The 18,738-nt window shown below is 38.8% G+C and overlaps 1 protein-coding gene across 12 annotated transcripts in view; it reads left to right on the forward strand.

Moving 5' to 3' along the window:
• The first annotated feature begins 1,940 nt into the window (after positions 1-1,940).
• BCO2 (beta-carotene oxygenase 2) overlaps positions 1,941-18,738 on the forward strand; it is a 55,511-nt gene continuing 38,713 nt past the window's right edge. The window contains exons 1-5 of one of the 12 annotated variants that reach the window (XM_058690261.1): positions 1,941-2,165; positions 4,432-4,510; positions 5,294-5,405; positions 5,497-5,552; positions 6,319-7,083. In XM_058690261.1, the coding sequence (XP_058546244.1) occupies positions 2,101-2,165; positions 4,432-4,510; positions 5,294-5,405; positions 5,497-5,552; positions 6,319-6,459 (453 nt within the window). In that variant the 5' untranslated portion in view covers positions 1,941-2,100 and the 3' untranslated portion in view covers positions 6,460-7,083. The other 11 variants (XM_058690263.1, XM_058690265.1, XM_058690262.1 and 8 more) reach the window with 11 other exon arrangements.

Consider the following 18,738-nt stretch of genomic DNA (forward strand, 5'->3'; position numbering starts at 1 on the left):
AGTTGAGGTTTTTTTTTTGTTGTTGTTGTTTTTTTGAACAAAATAGGGTTTTCATTTTACAATGTTATAAAAACATCATGTCCACCGCAGTGATTACAAAGGAAGTCTGTGGTGAGATGGTCAGAGGTGCTTGGTGCAGAGACTACTAGAAAAAGAAAAATCATGCATTTAGGAAACATATGGTAAGAATACACACATGGCTGAAATTGAAGTAACAGATTTCCATCCTCCAACTGTAGTGTTCCATATAGCTAATTAATACGAAAGCATGAAATAGAGTCAAAGAATGATCAGAAGCAGAGCACCAAACAAGTTAATTTTATTATTTTTATTTTTTATTAGAAATTTTTTTTAACGTTTATTCATTTTTGAGAGACAGAGAGAGACAGAGCATGAGTGGGGGAGCGACAGAGAGGGAGACACAGAATATGAATCTGGCTCCAGGCTCTGAGCTGTCAGCACACAGCCAGAGGCGGGGCTCAAACCCATGAACCGTGAGATCGTGACCTGAGGCGAAGTTGGATGCTTAACCGGCTGAGCCACCCAGGCACCCCCGAACAAGTTAACTTTAAATGGCCCATCGCCAATGATTTTTCTCCAACTGTAAAGATGTAAAGTGCACAATTTTCCCTTTTCTTAGTTTTGGGATAAACTTTTTTTTTTTTTTTTTCTGATACAGAGCAACCCAGATGGCTTCATGTCTTACCTACTTCGTAAGATTATTTGTAAAGATTAAAATGAGATGATGATAGCCCTTTGAAAATTTTACCGTTTTTTTCCCCTTTTATTTTTATTTGAGAGAGAGAGAGTGAGGGAGGGAGGGAGAGAGAGGGAGTGAGGGATGGAGAGAGAGAATCTTAAGCAGGCTCCACACTCAGTACAGAGCCCAATGTGGGGCTCGATCACACAACCCTGGGATCAGGACCTGAGCTGAAATCAAGAGTCGGTCGCTTACCCTACTGAGCCACACAGGCGCCCATAAAGCACTAGACAACTATAAAACTTTCCACACACTCTCATTTCTTACTCATTTAGTTTTTACAACAGAGATAACTATTGTTTTTCTTAGAGAGATAGTGAGTGAGTAGGGGAGAGGGAGAGAGAGAAACCCAAGTAGGCTGCATGCCCAGCCTGGAGCCTGACCTCATGACTGTGAGATCATGACCTGAGCAGAAATCAAGAGTCAGAGGCAAAACTGACTGAGCCACCCAGGCACCCCAATGGAGATAACATTTTAAAAATAAAATAAAATGTCCATGGTGTTCTCTTAATTTGGTGTAAACATTTATGTATTAGGTGGAATTATTTTTCCTGGAGGTACTTTAAGAACTAGATAACTACCTCTTTAGATACCATACAACGTGAAGGCTAGAAGAGGAATTGGATTTAATAGGCTATCAAAAATAATAGTGACAATAATGTTAACAATGCAGAAGAGTGGGCAACTTTATAATTTGCCAAGTAAGGGCATTAAAAATCTTAAAAGTCTTTATATTTTTATTTTATGACAGACCGTTTTAACACCAAAAACACTAGGAAGGACATGTATCAGACTAATGGACAATTCTTTCAAGTGAATGCTGTGGCTTTATGAAAAACTCATTACTTTTTCCCCCTCATTTTACCACACATGGGGAAAATTTCAACACAGATTGCTATCAGTCCTCAGACGGTGATAGGGATTCCAAAAAGACGGTCAAAAACTGCACCCTAATCATCTAGTCGATTAAGTAACTTCTATTTCACAATATTAGCAAATCAAATTAAACAAACCGAGTACCTATTTTCTGGGAACTTACTTAAAACGAATGGCTTTTTCACAAACAGCCGATAAATTACACACACACACACACACACACACACACACACACACACACACACACACAAACTCCCGAGTCAAACACACACACACGCACACAACTCCCGAGTCTTTATGACAATTAACATTTAGGTAAGCCAAACGGAAAAACCATGTTAAGTTAAATATAGTTCAATAAGGTGTGAGAGTGTGTACCTGGAATTTATTAGGGGTTATTGACCTTTGTTTTATGAGGTCATATTTTTCCCCTTCCACATCAACTAACTGGGCATAACTTTAGAATGTCTATCTTTGAAATTGCAGGTCAAAGTCACCACATGAGAGCACTCATGAGACTAACTTCCAAGTACGTGGGCCACGTATGTTACAAAATTTTTTGAAATCATATTTCAAAATATTGACTAAACCTACTAGCATATCAACAAAGCAATCTTCCAAAAGGGTGTGATTCTGAAAGTGTGGTTGCACCAAAGAAAAGGAAGCGAAGGAACGGAGGGTCTGGGTCTGGAAGTTTCGCTTGAGAGCCTGCGGGAATTCAGCTTTAAACCCCTCCTTCAAACGTGCCACCTGGGACAGGATGTAACTTTTACTTGAAAAGTAGTGTCAGGGGTCCCATGTTCCTTTACTGAGATTCCAAGCAGGTGAGACACACCCCAGCCTCTCTTGGGCAATTCTAAATTCATGTTCTTTCTTGAGAGACTAGACTCAGATTCTTCCCACCTTCCCCAAATACACACGTGGAAGCAAGGGTAGATTTTTATTTCAGAGACTCCAAGTCCAGGGGGACAGCGGGAGAGCAATGGAAGAAAGCCACCCCTTAGTGAAGTGCACGAGGGCTGCCCCCCGCCCCCTCGCCCCCTCGCCCCCCCCCGTCTCCCCGCCCCCTCGCCCCCCCCGTCTCCCCGCCCCCTCGCCCCCCCCCGTTTCCCCGCCCCCTCGCCCCCACACCCCCTAGCCAGGCTCGGGGCTGGCCTCCAGGCCGGCTGCGCGGTCCGTCACGTGACCCTTGCGCTGCCCGCTGGGAGGCCGTGGAGTCCGCGCACTCGCATGCGCACTCGCGCGCACTGCGCCTCCTCATTCCCATGCTTTTGCTGAGGAAGAAGGTGCGGACGCCATGTGCTAGCCCAGGCTTGGGGTGGGGCTGGAGGGATGCGTGCCCTTGAGAGTGTGAAACAGCGCAGTAAGAGGATGGGCGCTTCCTCTCGGGGACGTTAATGGGTCTGAAACACAGCTAGGGAGGAAAGGCGGCGGGGAGGGAAGTGAGAAAAAAAGGCAGGTGAAAAGGTCTGAGGGGCCCACTGGGCGTTGAGAAGAAAGAGAAGACTAGGAGAAGTTGCGTAAGACACAGGGGCAGTGCCGTGTAATGTCTAGGGCACCAGAGCTTTGGATTGCATCGTGGGGTTTGTCACAGGAGCACTTCCGGCCTCTTGGGGCAGCCCTGTGGAGTGCGCTGGGACCTAGGTTCTGACAGAAAAACGGACTTGTTTTTGCAGAGGCACAGTTACCTAGCTCTAGAAGTTTTCATTTCATCGATATGCACATTCTGTTACTCTGGGAGAGCAGAGAAGAGGTGTAGAAGGAAAAGGGAAGAGAAAAAGGGGAAGGGAAAAGAGCGGCTTTCACGTTGGCTTCTCTTTTCGAACTTCTCAAGGCAAAGTGAGCGCTACTGGGCATGCGTAATATTGTCTGCGTATTATCGTTACAGCTCTTGACGCCTAAAGATGCTGGAAGGAGTGTAGGAGCGCTGTAGGGAATTTACCAAAAGGACATCTTTCTCTATTATTTGTTGTTGCTGTCTTTGTGTCTTATTTATGTGAATATGATATATGACTAATCAAACATTCATTTCAGTTATCCAGGACCAGAGTTTAAAGCAAAGTAAATTGATAGTTGAGTATCATCTCCTGAGATGTAGAGACCCTCCCGTTGTAGTTGTTTACATTTTTCGTTAGTTTAAATGTAATCTTTCAGATTCCTGGAGAAGTGATCTTCAGAATTCATGGGAAAGTAATTTAAAAGGAAAGTTTGATGCTATATTAAGGTAAGATAGGACAGTAGTCACTCAGGTACCAAGAGGTCTTGGTTCTAGTCTGGCTCAGTTTTACTTGTTTGAACTCGGTCAACGGTCTCTGCTCCTGTTTTCACATCTGTGAAAAATGACATTGGATTAGATGAACTATAAGATATATTTCAATGTTAAGATTTTTTTGAAGGTAGAAGAATCTTAAATTCTGGCAGAAACAAGGCAGAAGTGCCAAAGAGACTAGTTTGGCTGATCCTATGTAGAGGGAGTAGATGATCATGGGAACAATAGATTGGCTGCAGGTGATCTAGGACTTTGGATGCCATTCCATGGAAATTGAATTTGTTCTGGAGCAATGAATAGTGGGAAGGTTTTTGAGTTGAAGAAATACGGTAATCAGAGTTTTGAAAGATGGCCCAAACAGCAGTTGATAGGATGGGATAGGGAAGGGAGAAATTGAGTTGTTCAGATAAGTGACAGATAATGACAGCCTAAATTAAATCAGCAGGACTGGAAAGAAAGGGGAAGATTCAAAAAAGCTGTAGCATGCAGTTTGTACTTATATTTGGCATTCCTCTAAACTTTGCAGCCCTTGCCTCCAGAATATGATGGCGAGTCAAGTTGTAAAACCTGATACTAGAAATTGCAAGAGACCAAGAGAGCTGGAGGTAATCTATATGCTCCTGGAGCCTTAATCTTTGATTTTATTTTTTATACCTCTCAAATATTTTCTAGTTCAGAAAATTCTGTTGATCAATGGAATTTAATGTTTTCATACTCCCAGGACTGGGGTTGTCCCAGCAGGAACTATGTTGACTCTAGCCGCTTTTTCATTAACTAGTATAGGCCTTCAAGAAACTATTGGGAGACTTCTTTGTTATAATTCGTGATGTAGAGACAGAAATGGGTTCATGTTCATGCATATGTGATACTTGGGTTTTAAATAAGTATTTTGCTATAATAAGGATACCTAGGTACTATAGTTGCTGATATTTTAAATTAAGAGCATTGTATCCTGCTCTTCTTCACTACTACCTCCGCCAGTTGATCTGTTTGCATTTGGAACATTATTTGCTTCCTTAAAGATTATGTAATCTTGCATAATTTTGCCAGCATTTGGCTATTGTCTAAGTTGAAAGTTTTACTATATTGCTATGGGAATATCTACCGGTGCAAGATACAGGAAACTTTTTCCATCAAGGGATTAAAACCATAATCAAAGTCTAATGTAAAACCAAAGTAAAATTTAGTATGTTGAACAGGGTGCTTGTTAGGCCTAAAAGTTTTCTCGATAATAAAATTTTAAATGGCTGATTAGGACATGAGCACATATAATTTCTAGCATGTGTGCTTTTTTTTCTGAAAGATGTTTTATTTGCCTTTTGGGACAGCAGAATGCATATGTCCTAAGGATCTTGTTGACTGTTTATCTGTTTACTTTCTTCTATTAGCCTCAAATGCCAGATAGTCCACATCTGTCCTCTCTTGGAAAATCAGATTCCTCTTTGTCTGAAAGCTCTGGACTATTTTATAAAGATGAATCCCTGGAGAAAGATTTGAATGGTGATATATAAAATGCTTATATTTCTATACATTGATTTTATAATACAGAAAATTTGTTACAGTTCATAACTTGGTGATTTTTTTTGAACAGACATGAGCAAAGAAATTAATCTAATGTTGTCTGCATATGCAAAGATCTTAAGGCAAGTACTTATAGCATAACCTCATGAATCTTTATCTTAGAAATAATTTTTTCTGGAAACTCTGTAATAGGAAGTTTAATTCAGTGGTTGCAGACCTATCCAGCAATTGTAATTTCAGTTTTTTTATTCTATCTCATTTATAATAGATTAATTGGTTATTTTTGAAGATTAATCCCAACTTTTCCACTAAACATCCTTTGTTTTGTTATTACCAGAGCTAAATATTAGGCTGGATATATTTAGGTCTCTAATTAGATGATATAACATTTAACATGTTACAAAAAAACTTCTTTGAGAAAAATGTCATTTATTGAAGTTAATGATAATAAGAGTGATATTAAATATAAAATATTTATGAAATATTTAAATATTATGTCTGTATATTTGAGGACTGACTGAATTTAAATATTTTATTGCTCTGAGATTATCAAGCTTATTAGGTATTTGTTTTTTAAACTACTGGACAATCATAGTATTCGGATGATGGTTTGTGTGACTGTTAAAATAATGTATATAGTTTAATATTAGAATTATAATGTAAGATACATAGTTTGCCCTGTCAGGAGACTTTGAATAGTTAAAAATATTTATGTGACTAATTTAACTTTTACTGAAGTGTTTGTAAATTAATGAAGTTTTTTAATCTGCAAAGCTATTTAAATGAAGTAGCTAACTAGTATAGCCATAATAAAAAACATCACTATGATAGTGTCACTAGATGTTATTACTATTTAGTTTAACATAAAAACTTTTTTTTCCTCATTAGTGAGAGAGCAGCAGTAGATGCATCTTATATTGACGAGATAGATGGACTCTTCAAAGAAGCCAATACTATTGAAAACTTTCTAATACAAAAAAGAGAGCTCCTGAGACAGAGATTTACAGTGATTGCAAACACACTGCACAGATAAAATTTGTACTTAAAATAAGCTGAGAATTTAAGCCCATTATTGTTGTATTAAGAGAATGACATTTATGCTCTGACACCTCTCTAGTTATTAAAGAAACTGTGTACCTTAAACATAGAAGGGGAAACTGCTTGAATTTCTTTTCTAGATTTAAAAGGGGCTTTATGCTAGACAATAATATGAAGTATGTACCTTTTTTTTTGAGGCTTAAATATTTGGCATATTTCATAAAAGTGTAAATTATTTAAATTATATGTAGGTTCTTTTTTTTCCCCTTAAACCTCCTAGCATTTCTTAAATTTCTAAAAGAGGACTCAATGAGTTAATTTGGTAATATGTAACAATATTGCACTTTTTCTTTGCAGTACTCTAAGTAGCAGATAGGTAGCTATGGAGATAGTTTTAAAATGTTTTTCATGGTCAACATCATAAAAAAAACGAAACCTAAAGATAATTTGTCCAGTGTCACAATATGTAGTAAGATATAGCTAAGCTATTGCTATTTCATGTTACCATTTGATTATTTTCTCTATTAGTTACAATATATGGCTAATAAAAATTCTTGGTTTAAAATTATTTTCTTGTGGTAAAAGTGATAAAATAAAAACCAGAAATTACTAATCAGAACTTTATATGAGTTGGCTTTTTTACACATCAACCTTATCAGTGGTGTAGTTAATAAATTATACTTAGAAACCTTAGCCATTGTGTGATATGGGATAAAAGTTAGTGATCCACAAGTAAAAATTGGCCAAACAAGAAGACAACCTTGGTAAGTCATTTCAAACCTGTTATGATTCATTAATTGAATTTCAATTAGAGGATCTCTAATACTCATCTAGCTAAAACAAACAAACAAACAAAAAAAAACCTATAAAAAATGTTCAAAGGTATTGCTATGATTTTATTGAAAACTTTTAATATGTTATATAATTATATGTGATAACTATGTTAATCAGGTTTTTAAAAATCAAAGCACACATTTTTCAGTCATATAGATCATTCAATCTATTTTATGTCTATTTTACATATATAAGCAATCACAAATTTGTGCATATTTATAAACAGCACCACAGGGAATTTGATATTCTTCTGGTGGACAGCATGTGTGCCTTGCTGCCTTGTAAATGTAAAATCTAATTTGACTGCCAGAACAGCAATCAGATTACTATTTTAAGGCATATATACCACATAACATAAAAGGATTGAAAACCGTAAAATAAAATGTTTACTAAAAATATGGGTTAGGTAGAAAAAATTATTAGATTTGTGGAGGGATATGCTAATGACACAGGATAGTTTGGAGGTCAATGAAGTAACTCTTAGAAATGGAATTTTAAAATAACAGTGTAACCAGAAGACTATATTTGAGTTGATATGACATATCACCTGGATTTTGAGTTAGTCTGTTACCTTACAGAATTTTTTAATGTTCTAAAAACAAAGATGTCTCTACTGGCACATCATAACTAAGAAATGTTCCTGAGTTACTGTTTTCTAAACATTAATTACTATTGAGAAAGATAAGGTTAACAGATTGTTTCAGAGTACATTTCATAATATACTTGTTATATCTTGTTAGTGTCACCATTATCAAACATCAGGGTCTTTCCTGTGCAGTTCAGAGAATTGGTCTGATCATTTCATTGGTATGATTAAGACTAGGGTGCCTGGGTGGCTCAGTCGGTTAAGCCTTTAACCGACTTTAATCTTGATCTTGGCTCAGGTCTTGATCTCAGGATTGTGAATTCAAGCCTGGTGTTGGGCTCTGTCTTGAGCATGGAGACTCCTTAAAGGAAAAAACAAACACACCTAGGGAACTGATTTTTAGTCAAAATATGTTTACTAGGATAAAAGTTCCTAAAAGCCTAAATAAGACGGATTTTTATTAAATTTTGATGTCTTTGGTACCATCCACATAAGCAAGAATAATTCTCTGAATAATTAGCAACTGGAGATAGGCTATTCCAGAAATACCATTGCCTTTTAATTTACACTTCTATCACTCATTTCAATAAAATTCCACGTGTTTGTAAATTACTTGTTACTGGTTACCAATAAAAATATATATTGAATATCTTTGTACGTCATACTCTGCTAGGCATTGTGGGGAATACAGCATAGTTTAAGATACTTTTTGTTCTCTCTTCTGACATTTGTAACCACTCCTTTCTTGAAATACATTTACATGTCTTTGGTAAGAAAACATGATAAGTAACTTAAAAAATAGGGGCACCTGTGTGGCTCAGCTGGTTAAGTGTCTGACTTCGGCTCAGGTCATGATCTTACGGTTCGTGAGTTTGAGCCCTGCGTCAGGCTCTGTGCTGACAGCTTAGAGCCTGGAGCCTGCTTTGAATTCTGTGTCTCCCTCTCTCTCTGCTCCTCCCCTGCTCATGCTCTGTCTCTCTCCTTCAAAAATAAATAAAAACATTTAAAAAATATATATATATATATATTTCTGTGCAGTATTAGTTAATTCCTTTTAGTTGGAGTTACTAGAAGGCATTTGGCAAAGGGGTCAGAGAAGTAGTAAAATGGGTTTTTGAAAAGAAGGAGGGTATTTCAGGCAGGGGAAAGTTTGTTAAAATGGCACAGAAGAACAAAAACACAAACACATGGTATGTTGGATAGGCTTTTTCCTGAACTGAGAATTCACAGAAGGGAATAGTGTATCATCTAAACCACTAGAGAGAAGGGATTGAATCTTGTTTTCTTATATTCTCAATTTGTAGCACAGTATTTGATACATTGGTGCTCAAAAGTGTTTGTTAATCATTATACATTAGGGCATACCTTCACAGGGCCTTATTCATACTAGATTATCAGAATATGTCTTGTAAATTAAATAAATGGAAAAGAAAAGGAAGGATGATATGGTACAAAGCAGGCAGACAATGGAAAGGTAGGTTGTGGCCTGATTGTAGAGTCCTTTATTGACAGACTACATTTGGACTTTATTCTGTAAGGACAGAGATGTGAACCTTTCAGAGGAGAGGAGCAGCATAATGAAATGGAACCCATGGATCAAGGGGCTTCATTGTAATGTGACAACAAGTTTAAAAGAGGAAAGTTAAGGAAGGGAGACCGCTATTGATGGTCCAGTTTCAGAATTTCAAACAACTACTTATCATAGGTTGGGATACTTCTTGTGGAAAGGAGACTAAAAGTTTGCAGGCATCTGGAAGCCCTGCCCCTTTACCACCACCTCCCTGCCTCCTGCCCGCATTCCCTCCTTTCCTGTCAGTGAGCCAAAGACAGACCAGGAAGTGAGTGTGAGGTTTTGGAAATCACAGATCTGTTGCTACTGAATGTAATACCAGAATGTTTTTTCAGATCTTTCTCCATTTTGTCAGCAACCTTTCTACCATTGCAGTGGGTTTCCTTTCTGTGATGGTACGTTGGATCTCAGGTAAGGGATTTGCCCCTTTCTCCTCCCCTTCTTCCTCTTCTGCCTGCTCAGGCTTAGAACTCTGTGCCTCTTTCCTGAAGAATACTGGGGGCTTCTGAACCTTTTCACTCTGTGTGTAGCAGATACAGACAGCAACACCACAGAGCTGGGAGTTACGGAAGGCTGAGTCAGGATTTGTTTACTCGTCAGGGAAACAGCCTTTCGTTTGCATACTTTACATAACATGGGGCAGGATTCATGGTTTAGGGATTCTCTTGTGTATGCACTAGGAAGAATATTCACTATTTAGACCTGTCCCAATTGAAAATCACTGCTACACTTCCTAATATAAATGTTTGGTTCTTTTATTTGCATTCTGGGGGACTGCCTTAAAACCTCTGGTTATTGTTTTGTAGCTTTCTATTATAGCTACTATTGTTATATGATTTTCTTTCTTGAAATTGGCTGATGCTGAGCTAACAGAAATCATACCGATATGCACTAGAAAATTACTGAACAATTTAGTGGTTGCAGTATGCAAAGCAATGTGTTAGGTACTGGAGTGGGGGTAAAAACAAGTGACTCTGTACTCAAGGAATACCACTAATAAAGTATATTCATCTTTATTGCACAAGACAGAGTAAGGTAAGTGCCCTAACAGAGCTGAAATAGATGTGTGAGTTCAGACTAAGGAGAATTAGTTCTTGCTATAGGAAATGGGAATGTTGTGTTTATGAAGTGGGTGACATGGGTACTGAATCCCGAAGGATGAATAGGATAAGTGAATTTCACCTGGAGGAGATAGGAAATACCCTAGTTGAAGAGACAGATATAATTTTTTATTTATTCTTGAGAGAGACAGAGAGACAGAGTGTGAGTGGGGGAGGGGCAGAGAGAGGGAGACACAGAATCCTGCCCAGGTTCCAGGCTCCAAGCTGTCAGCACAGAGCCTGATGTGGGGTTCAAACTCCCAAACCGCAAGACCGTGACCTGAGCTGAAGTCAGATTATTACCTGACTGAGCCACCCAGGTTCCCTGAGAAGGGTATAATTATGAGGAGGAGAAGAAAATAGGAAGTGTTTTAGTTTGGCTGGAACAGAAGACCTTAGTGCGGGGGCGGGCAGGGGTAGTTTTGGACAGGTAGGTTGGTGTGAGCCTGTGCAGTGCCTTCAGTGGTTGGCCAAGTGGTTTAGACTTTACTTGGTAGACAGTGAGGAGTCATTTCTGAAGGCTTTTGGAGGATTATATGATACAATCAGATCTGTACTTAGATTAATTTAGTAGCAGTGCTTCCCAACCTTTTCCACAGGATACCACGCATAGAAAGTGATAATATTGGGGTGCCTGGGTGGCTTAGTTGGTTAAGTATCCAACTCTTGGATTCGGCTTAGGTCATGATCTCATGGTTCATGGATGGAGACCAGCATCAGGCTCTGTGCTGACAGCAAGGAGCCTGCTTGGGATTCTCTCTCTTCCTCTCTCTGCCCTTCCCCACTCATGCACGCACACACACGCTCTCTCTCAAAATAAATAAATAAACTTTATTTTTTATTTATTTTTTTTTTTTAAATTTTTTTTTCAACGTTTTTTATTTATTTTTGGGACAGAGAGAGACAAAGCATGAACGGGGGAGGGGCAGAGAGAGAGGGAGACACAGAATCGGAAACAGGCTCCAGGCTCCGAGCCATTAGCCCAGAGCCTGTCGCGGGGCTCGAACTCACAGACCGCGAGATCGTGACCTGGCTGAAGTCGGAGGCTTAACCGACTGCGCCACCCAGGCGCCCCTAAATAAACTTTAAAAAAAAAGAAAATGATAATAACTCTAGCTCACACTGGAGTAAATTGGTATCTGGAGCTCCATGAGCTGTTTAAAACTGGAGGCAATTGGCCTGGAGCCTCTGGCCATCCCACCTGTTCAGAGGCTCTGGCATAGGAGATAGCTTCCCTATCTAATTTCATCTGATTAAGAGGCTGTGATAATATCATCTAAGAGGTTGTGAGGGCCTATATTAGGACAGTAGAAAGAAAGTGACTGATATGGCAAGAGAAGTGGAAGCATCAATGCTGATGAGGACAGGTTTGGTCCAGAAGAAAAATTGGAGGTGCTGCCCAGGTGGGGTGGACAGGTAAAAATCCTTACAAAGGATTTGCCCCCAGAAACCCTTGTAAACTGAGTCCTAGTAATTTACACCTACCCTGTATCATCCCCTTAGCATTCTCTTCCTGGCCCTGTCCTGGTATACTCAACAGAACTTAACCACTTAGTGAATGTGAGGGGACAGTGAAGAAGAGGACTTCAAGGCCCACAGAGATTTTGAAGCTAGGTGATTTAGTATGTGGAAAAATTGATTTAGAAGGGGGAAAATGAATTCTCTTTTGACATGTTAAGAATCGCCTGCAAGAAGTACTTGGTGAAATTAAGGGACTAGATGAGACTACTGAGGAAGTGTGCTGACATTAAAGAGTAAAGATCCAAGATCAGACTTTAGGAACACACTCCTGAGGTGATAAGGGGAAGAGGGGCTAATGAAGGGAGTTAATGTTTGCAAATGCTCTACTATCGTTATATTTAGTTATGACAACCAACATAAATAGGAAGAATTACCTTTCTTTTATCCCCACGGCACCCCCATTTTATCATTGAAAAACTTGAGGCTCGGGGCGCCTGGGTGGCTTGGTCGGTTAAGCGTCTGACTTCGGCTCAGGTCATGATCTCACGGTCCGTGGGTTTGAGCCCCGCATCGGGCTCTGTGCTAACAGCTCAGAGCCTGGAGCCTGTTTCGGATTCTTTCTCCCTCTCTCTCTGCTCCTCCCCTGTTCATGCTCTGTCTCTCTCTGTCTCAAAAATAAATAAACGTTAAAAAAATTAAAAAAAAACAAAAAACTTGAGGCTCAGAGTGGTTAGTAACTTACCCAAGGCTGTCAGCTAATAAGTGAAGCTAGCAATATGCAAACAAAGAGGGAGCAGGGAAGTTAGAAAAGTGCAGTGTCTCAGGAACCAATAATAGAAAGGGGTTTAAGGAGGTCTAGAACACAATATCCAATGTTGTGAAAGGTCTGAAGAGTATATAATAAACTGCCAATAGTATGCTATGGAGTACAGAATGTATACACACATAAACTTTTTCTAAAATGTAAGATGTTTTAGGGGCGCCTGGGTGGCTTGGTCGGTTGGGCGTCCAACTTTGGCTCAGGTCACGATCTCACGGTCCGTGAGTTCGAGCCCCGCGTTGGGCTCTGTGCTGACAGCTCAGAGCCTGGAGCCTGTTTCAGATTCTGTGTCTCCCTCTCTCTCTGCTCCTCCCCAGTTCATGCTCTATCTCTCTCTGTCTCAAAAATAAATAAAAGTTAAAAAAAAAATTAAAAAAAAAATAAATAAAATGTAAGATGTTTTAAATTATTGAATCTCTATTCAGACCATTGTCCAATCAGGGTATTCAATGTAATTCTACTTAAGTGAGAGGAGTAAAAACTGACCTCAGGATATTTATGTTAATAAAAGAGGAGAGTGAGATGAATATGCAGAATATAAATAAAAGTAGTAAGATAAATAACCAAGGGTTTCCACTTCCCAGGTTTGCAAAACATCCTGTTTATACCTCTACTTCCAATAGTGTGGTTCTCATATTTTAGTGTGCCTAAGAATACTTGCTTGCTATACCCTAGAGATTCTGATTAGGTCCAAGATGAAGTTCTTGAATCTCCATTTCAGCAGTAATATCTATTTCTGTTCCAAGTAGTTCTCAGACTATACTTTGAGAAACAGTGCTCAAAATGTGGATTACAGTAGAAATGGTCTGTTTGTTTATTAGGCAGTGAATTCGTTTACATCAGGTTTAAAAAATTTTTTTTAAATGTTTATTCATTTTTGAGAGGGAGACAGAGAGCACAAGTAGGGGAGGAGCAGAGAGAGAGGGAGACACAGAATCTGAAGCAGACTCCAGGCTCCAGTTGTCAGCACAGAGCCCAGTGAGGTGCTCAGACCCATGAACCATGAGATCATGACCTGAGCCGAAGTCAGACTCTCAACCAACTGAGCCACCCAGGTGCCCACATCAGGTTTTATTTTTTAAGTCTATCCATTTATTTTGAGAGTGTGCATGAGCACATGTGAGCAGGGCAGAGAAAGAAGGAGAGAGAATCCCCAGTAGGCTCCATGCTGTCTGCATGGAGCCCAACATTTGGCTGGATCTCACAAACCATTAGATCATGACCTGAGCTGAAATCAAGAGTCAGACTCTCAACTCACTGAACCACCCAGCCATCCCTACATCAGGTTCTAATACTTTTTATCCCTTACCAGTTACCCCTTTGTTGAATGAATACATAATTCAAAGGAAGATGATATATCTTCTTGGATTGATTGTTAAAAGCTATGGAAATAATGATAGCATTTTTTGAGTATTTACTATTTTCTAAAAACTTTACATAACCTAACTCATTTATTATTTATAGCCGTATTATTATCCTCATTAGAAAGGTTATTTATTTGGAAAACAGCAGGCCAGGATTTGAACCCTAGCAATCTGCAGCCAGGCAGGACCTGGGCCAATACTCTTCTTAAATATTACAGTATACTTCCTCTTAAAGGAAGTAGCATTTGAGATAGAATTTGAACAATACTAGAATTTCCTTAGGGGTAGATTAGTAGGAAGGGCATTCAGGGTAAGAGTCAATTTTATTTGGGAATTCAGAAAATAGTTGGGTTTGACTGAATTGCTTATTATTGGAAAGTAGAAGGAATCATGTACTCTAAACCAAATTTTATGAAGATTTGAAAGAAATGGGATAATAGATATAACACTGTAAAATATTTGGCTAAAATAATGCAAATCTCACTTCTTGAGAAAAATAGCATCTCTATGTGTTAGTTTTTCTAGTTTAGACTTCTGTATCACTGTTAAAATTTTAAGTAAAATAAGGCACTAGTTAATTATATATCTGACTATCCCTCTGTGTTAGGCAACACTACCTTGTGAACGAACACGAAATAAATATGAAGAGGGATAATTAAAAATTTTTTTTTAGTATTTATTTTCAAGAGATAGACAGAGTGCAAGCAGAGGAGGGCAGAGAGAGGGAGACACAGAATCTGAAGCAGGCTCCGGGCTCTGAGCTGTCAACACAGAGCCCGATGTGGGATTCAAACTCATGAACCGTGAGATCATGACCTGAGCCGAAGTCAGATGCTTAACTTACTGAGCCACCCAGGGGCCCTTAACAGGGATAATTTTTACCTTCTTATTATATAATAATGATTTGTTCTTCTTGTGGCTTTTGAACTTCACGTAATTTCAGACCAAGTATCACTGCTTAATTTAATTTATGATACCCTTCTTTTAGAAAATGCCATGCACATTCAAGTGTATGCCATTAAAATGGAAGAAGCTGAACTACAGACCCTACTAAATTCTTATAAACCGCTGGGAAATCTTTGGGATCCCATTCTGGTGGATCAAAAGTAATTATGATAGTAATGAATACTGGTCATTTTTTTTAAGCTTTTCTTTTCTTTTCTTTTCTTTTCTTTTCTTTTCTTTTCTTTTCTTTTCTTTTCTTTTCTTTTCTTTTCTTTTCTTTTCTTTTCTTTTCTTTTCTTTTCTTTTTTTTCTTTCTTTCCTTACCTAGAGAGAGTGCACTCGCCTGAGTAGAGGAGGGGCAGAGAGAGAGGGAGAGAGAGAATCCCAAGCAGGCTCTGTGCTCCAACAAGGTGCTGGATCCCATGAACCATGAGATCATGACCTGAGTGGAAATCAAGTCATTCGCTCAACTGACTGAGCCACCCAGGCACCCCTAGTGGTCATTTTTTAAAAATCCTAGCAATGAGGTTGCTGTTAGCACATCTTGGGTTAATATGTAGATTCAGTCTTGTGAAAAGAGGAGTATTGTTCAAGTATGAGAAATGATAATAATAATTAAGTCCTGAGTATACTGCAAGAATACAAAGAGGATTGTTGTGCTTCACAAATGGAGATCCAGAGAGTTGATGGTCTGACAATGAGGGAAGAGAGGAATTTGGAGACTATATTTGGACCTATATATAGGTTTATTTTTCCTTTACCAGTAGATGAGAATATTGTCTGAGGGAGAAACAGGCATGTTTATGGAAGATTGGTAAAATTTTTTGTGCTCCTGGTTTCCTCTTCACAGTTTTGAAGAAGTATGTGGAAAGTACTCGTCAGAAGAAGGCAATCTTCAGTAAGCAAGAGAGGCTTCCATGTATTGCACCACTAGTAACCACGGTGGAGGAGACACCACAGATTGTCTCTGCTTGCATCCGAGGACATTTTCCTCAGTGGCTCCGTGGCTACCTGCTTCGAGTTGGGCCTGGGAAATTTGAATTCGGGAAGGATAAGTAAGTCTTGAATTTGGAAAACCATTTGGATGTTTTAGCATGGCTGGTTCTATGGAATATACATTACGTCTGCTTTCTCTCTGAGGCTAACAATGTCATGCAGTCCCTTTGATTACACATGAGGAAGCTGTAGTCTACGGGAAAAAGAAAAAGAAACTTAATTCTTTTTCTTAAAAAGTCCTGACTTTTCTGCTCTGCAGAATATTCTGAATTTGGAGTTCTCTTGAAGGCTCATGCCAAAAGAGAAGTGTCAGGAACTGTCTGTATGACCACTGAGCTCTGTTTCGCCACAAGTTCCTGAAGAAAGGAGCAATGTCTTCACCTCATACAGCTCCCTCACCCAGTGTCCCCCAGACACAGTGGCTCTTTCGGTTCCTCAAACTGGGCACATTTATTTTTGCTCAGGGTCTTGGCATTGGCTCTCATCTGTCTTTCCAAGTCTGATTCTTATTATTGTATCAGCTCAAGTCTCATGTCCTTTGAGCTTCCCCAATGTCCCAATCTAAAAATGCTATTATTAATTATATTTCCTATTTTAATTCTCTGCACAACACTATCAATGTCTAGTACTTTTTGTTTGTGTTCCTCCACTAGAATAAAAATTCCATGAGAGCAGGGAGTTTTTTCTTGTTCGCCCTGTATCCCCAGTATTTAGGACAGTGCCCTGCTCTTAAATAGCACTCAATCAATACATGGAAATAAATGAAAAAGACCAATAACTCTTTAGTACATTATTTCTCTGTGTGGTTAGTAGGGACATGAAGTGGTGTAAAGAAACCCTTATGGTAAGGGAGGAATCTTCTTTGCTTTAAACATTTTTAAATAATAGAAACTTTTTTTCACTATAAAACTTTTTACCTGTATAAAACTTTTTGAAATATAGTACAGAGTGGGGCTTGGGTACCCTGGGTGGCTCAGTCAGTTAAGCATCCAACTGTTGATTTCAGCTCAGGCCATGATCTCATGGTTCATGGGTTCCAGCCCCACGTGGGGCTCTGTGCTGCTTGGGATTCTCTGTCTCTTTTTCTCTCTGTCCCCCCCTTGCTCACACTCTCTCACTCTCAAAAATAAACTTAGAAAAAATAATAAAAGAACAGAGTGGGAGAAAATGTGGGTCACATTCTCTGTTAGCACTTTAATGTATCTCCTGCTAGTCTTTGCCCCATTTCTTTTGAACAAGATTTATTTTGAACAGATTTATTTTGAACAATTACACTCATATTGTATGTAGACTTTTTAAAAGTTCATTTATTTATTTTGAGAGAGACAGACACAGTGTGAGTGGGAGAGGAGCAGAGAGAGAGGGAAAGAGAGGATCCCAAGCAGGCTCTGTGCTGTCACCGCAGAGCCCTATGTGGGACTCAAACTCATGAAACCGTGAGATCATGACCTGAGCTGAAACTAAGAGTCTAATGCTTAACTGACTGAGCCTTCCAGACACCTTGTATGTAAACTTTTTAAAATTGAGGTATAATTGACTTAACATTATATTAGTTTCAGGTGTAAAACATAATGGATAATATTTGTATTGTTGCAAAATGATCACCACAGTAAGTCTAGTTAACATGTGTCACCACACAGTTACAAAACCATTTTTTTTCTTGTGATGAGGACTTTTAAGATTTATTCTCTTAGTAGCTTTTAAATATACAATACAGTATTATTGACTATTGTCACCATGTTGTATATTACATTCCCATTGCTTAACTTATTTTTGTGCCTTTTAACTTCCTTTGCCCATTTCACCTAACCTTACCCCCTCATCTCTTGAAATCACTGATCTGTTCTGTATGAGTTTGGGGTTTTTGTTTTGTTTTGTTTTAAAGATTCTATATATAAATGGGATCATATGGTATTTTCTTTGTCTTTCTCTGTCTCTTATTTTATTTAGCAAAATGCCCTTAACCATGTTGTCACAAATGGTAAGATATCCTTATTTATGGCTGAATAATATTCCACTGTATACAGTAAATCCTTGGATTGTGAATAACTTGTTCTGTGAGTGTTCTGCAAAGTGAGCAGACATTTCTAATAAATTTTAACTTGATAAACGAGCAATGCCTTGCAATACGAGTAGTACGTGATACCAAACGTCACATGATCACAACTGAGCCATTGGTTCCTCTCTCTCTCTCTCTCTCTCTGTCTCTCTCTCTCTCTGAGGGATTGTGAGTGATTGTGTCCCATGCTTGGATGCTTGGTCTCAGGTTACCGTGTTTGGTAGAAATCAGTGATTTTTTTTAGAACGTTGGAAGGGCCCTACAACTGGCACTAGTGTATTTTTTGTCAGTTCAAAGAACCTGTGAGCAGTCCTTTGCTTTTCCATCCAAAGTGAGCTTAGGAATGCTTTGCTTCATTCTAGGTCAGGCTTCCTGCAGATACAGACCCTTTCCTCTGCTGCCTTATTGCCAGTTACATTAAATACAGTATTAAAAAAATAAAATAAATAACAGTATATGACAAGAGTTTATTAATGTTGTACTGTAGTGTACATCTGTGCAAGCATATACAATGGCCCCATGCAGAAAAAGATTCCATT

Source organism: Neofelis nebulosa, chromosome 10, assembly GCF_028018385.1.
Source record: "Neofelis nebulosa isolate mNeoNeb1 chromosome 10, mNeoNeb1.pri, whole genome shotgun sequence".
Lineage (NCBI taxonomy): Eukaryota > Metazoa > Chordata > Mammalia > Carnivora > Felidae > Neofelis > Neofelis nebulosa.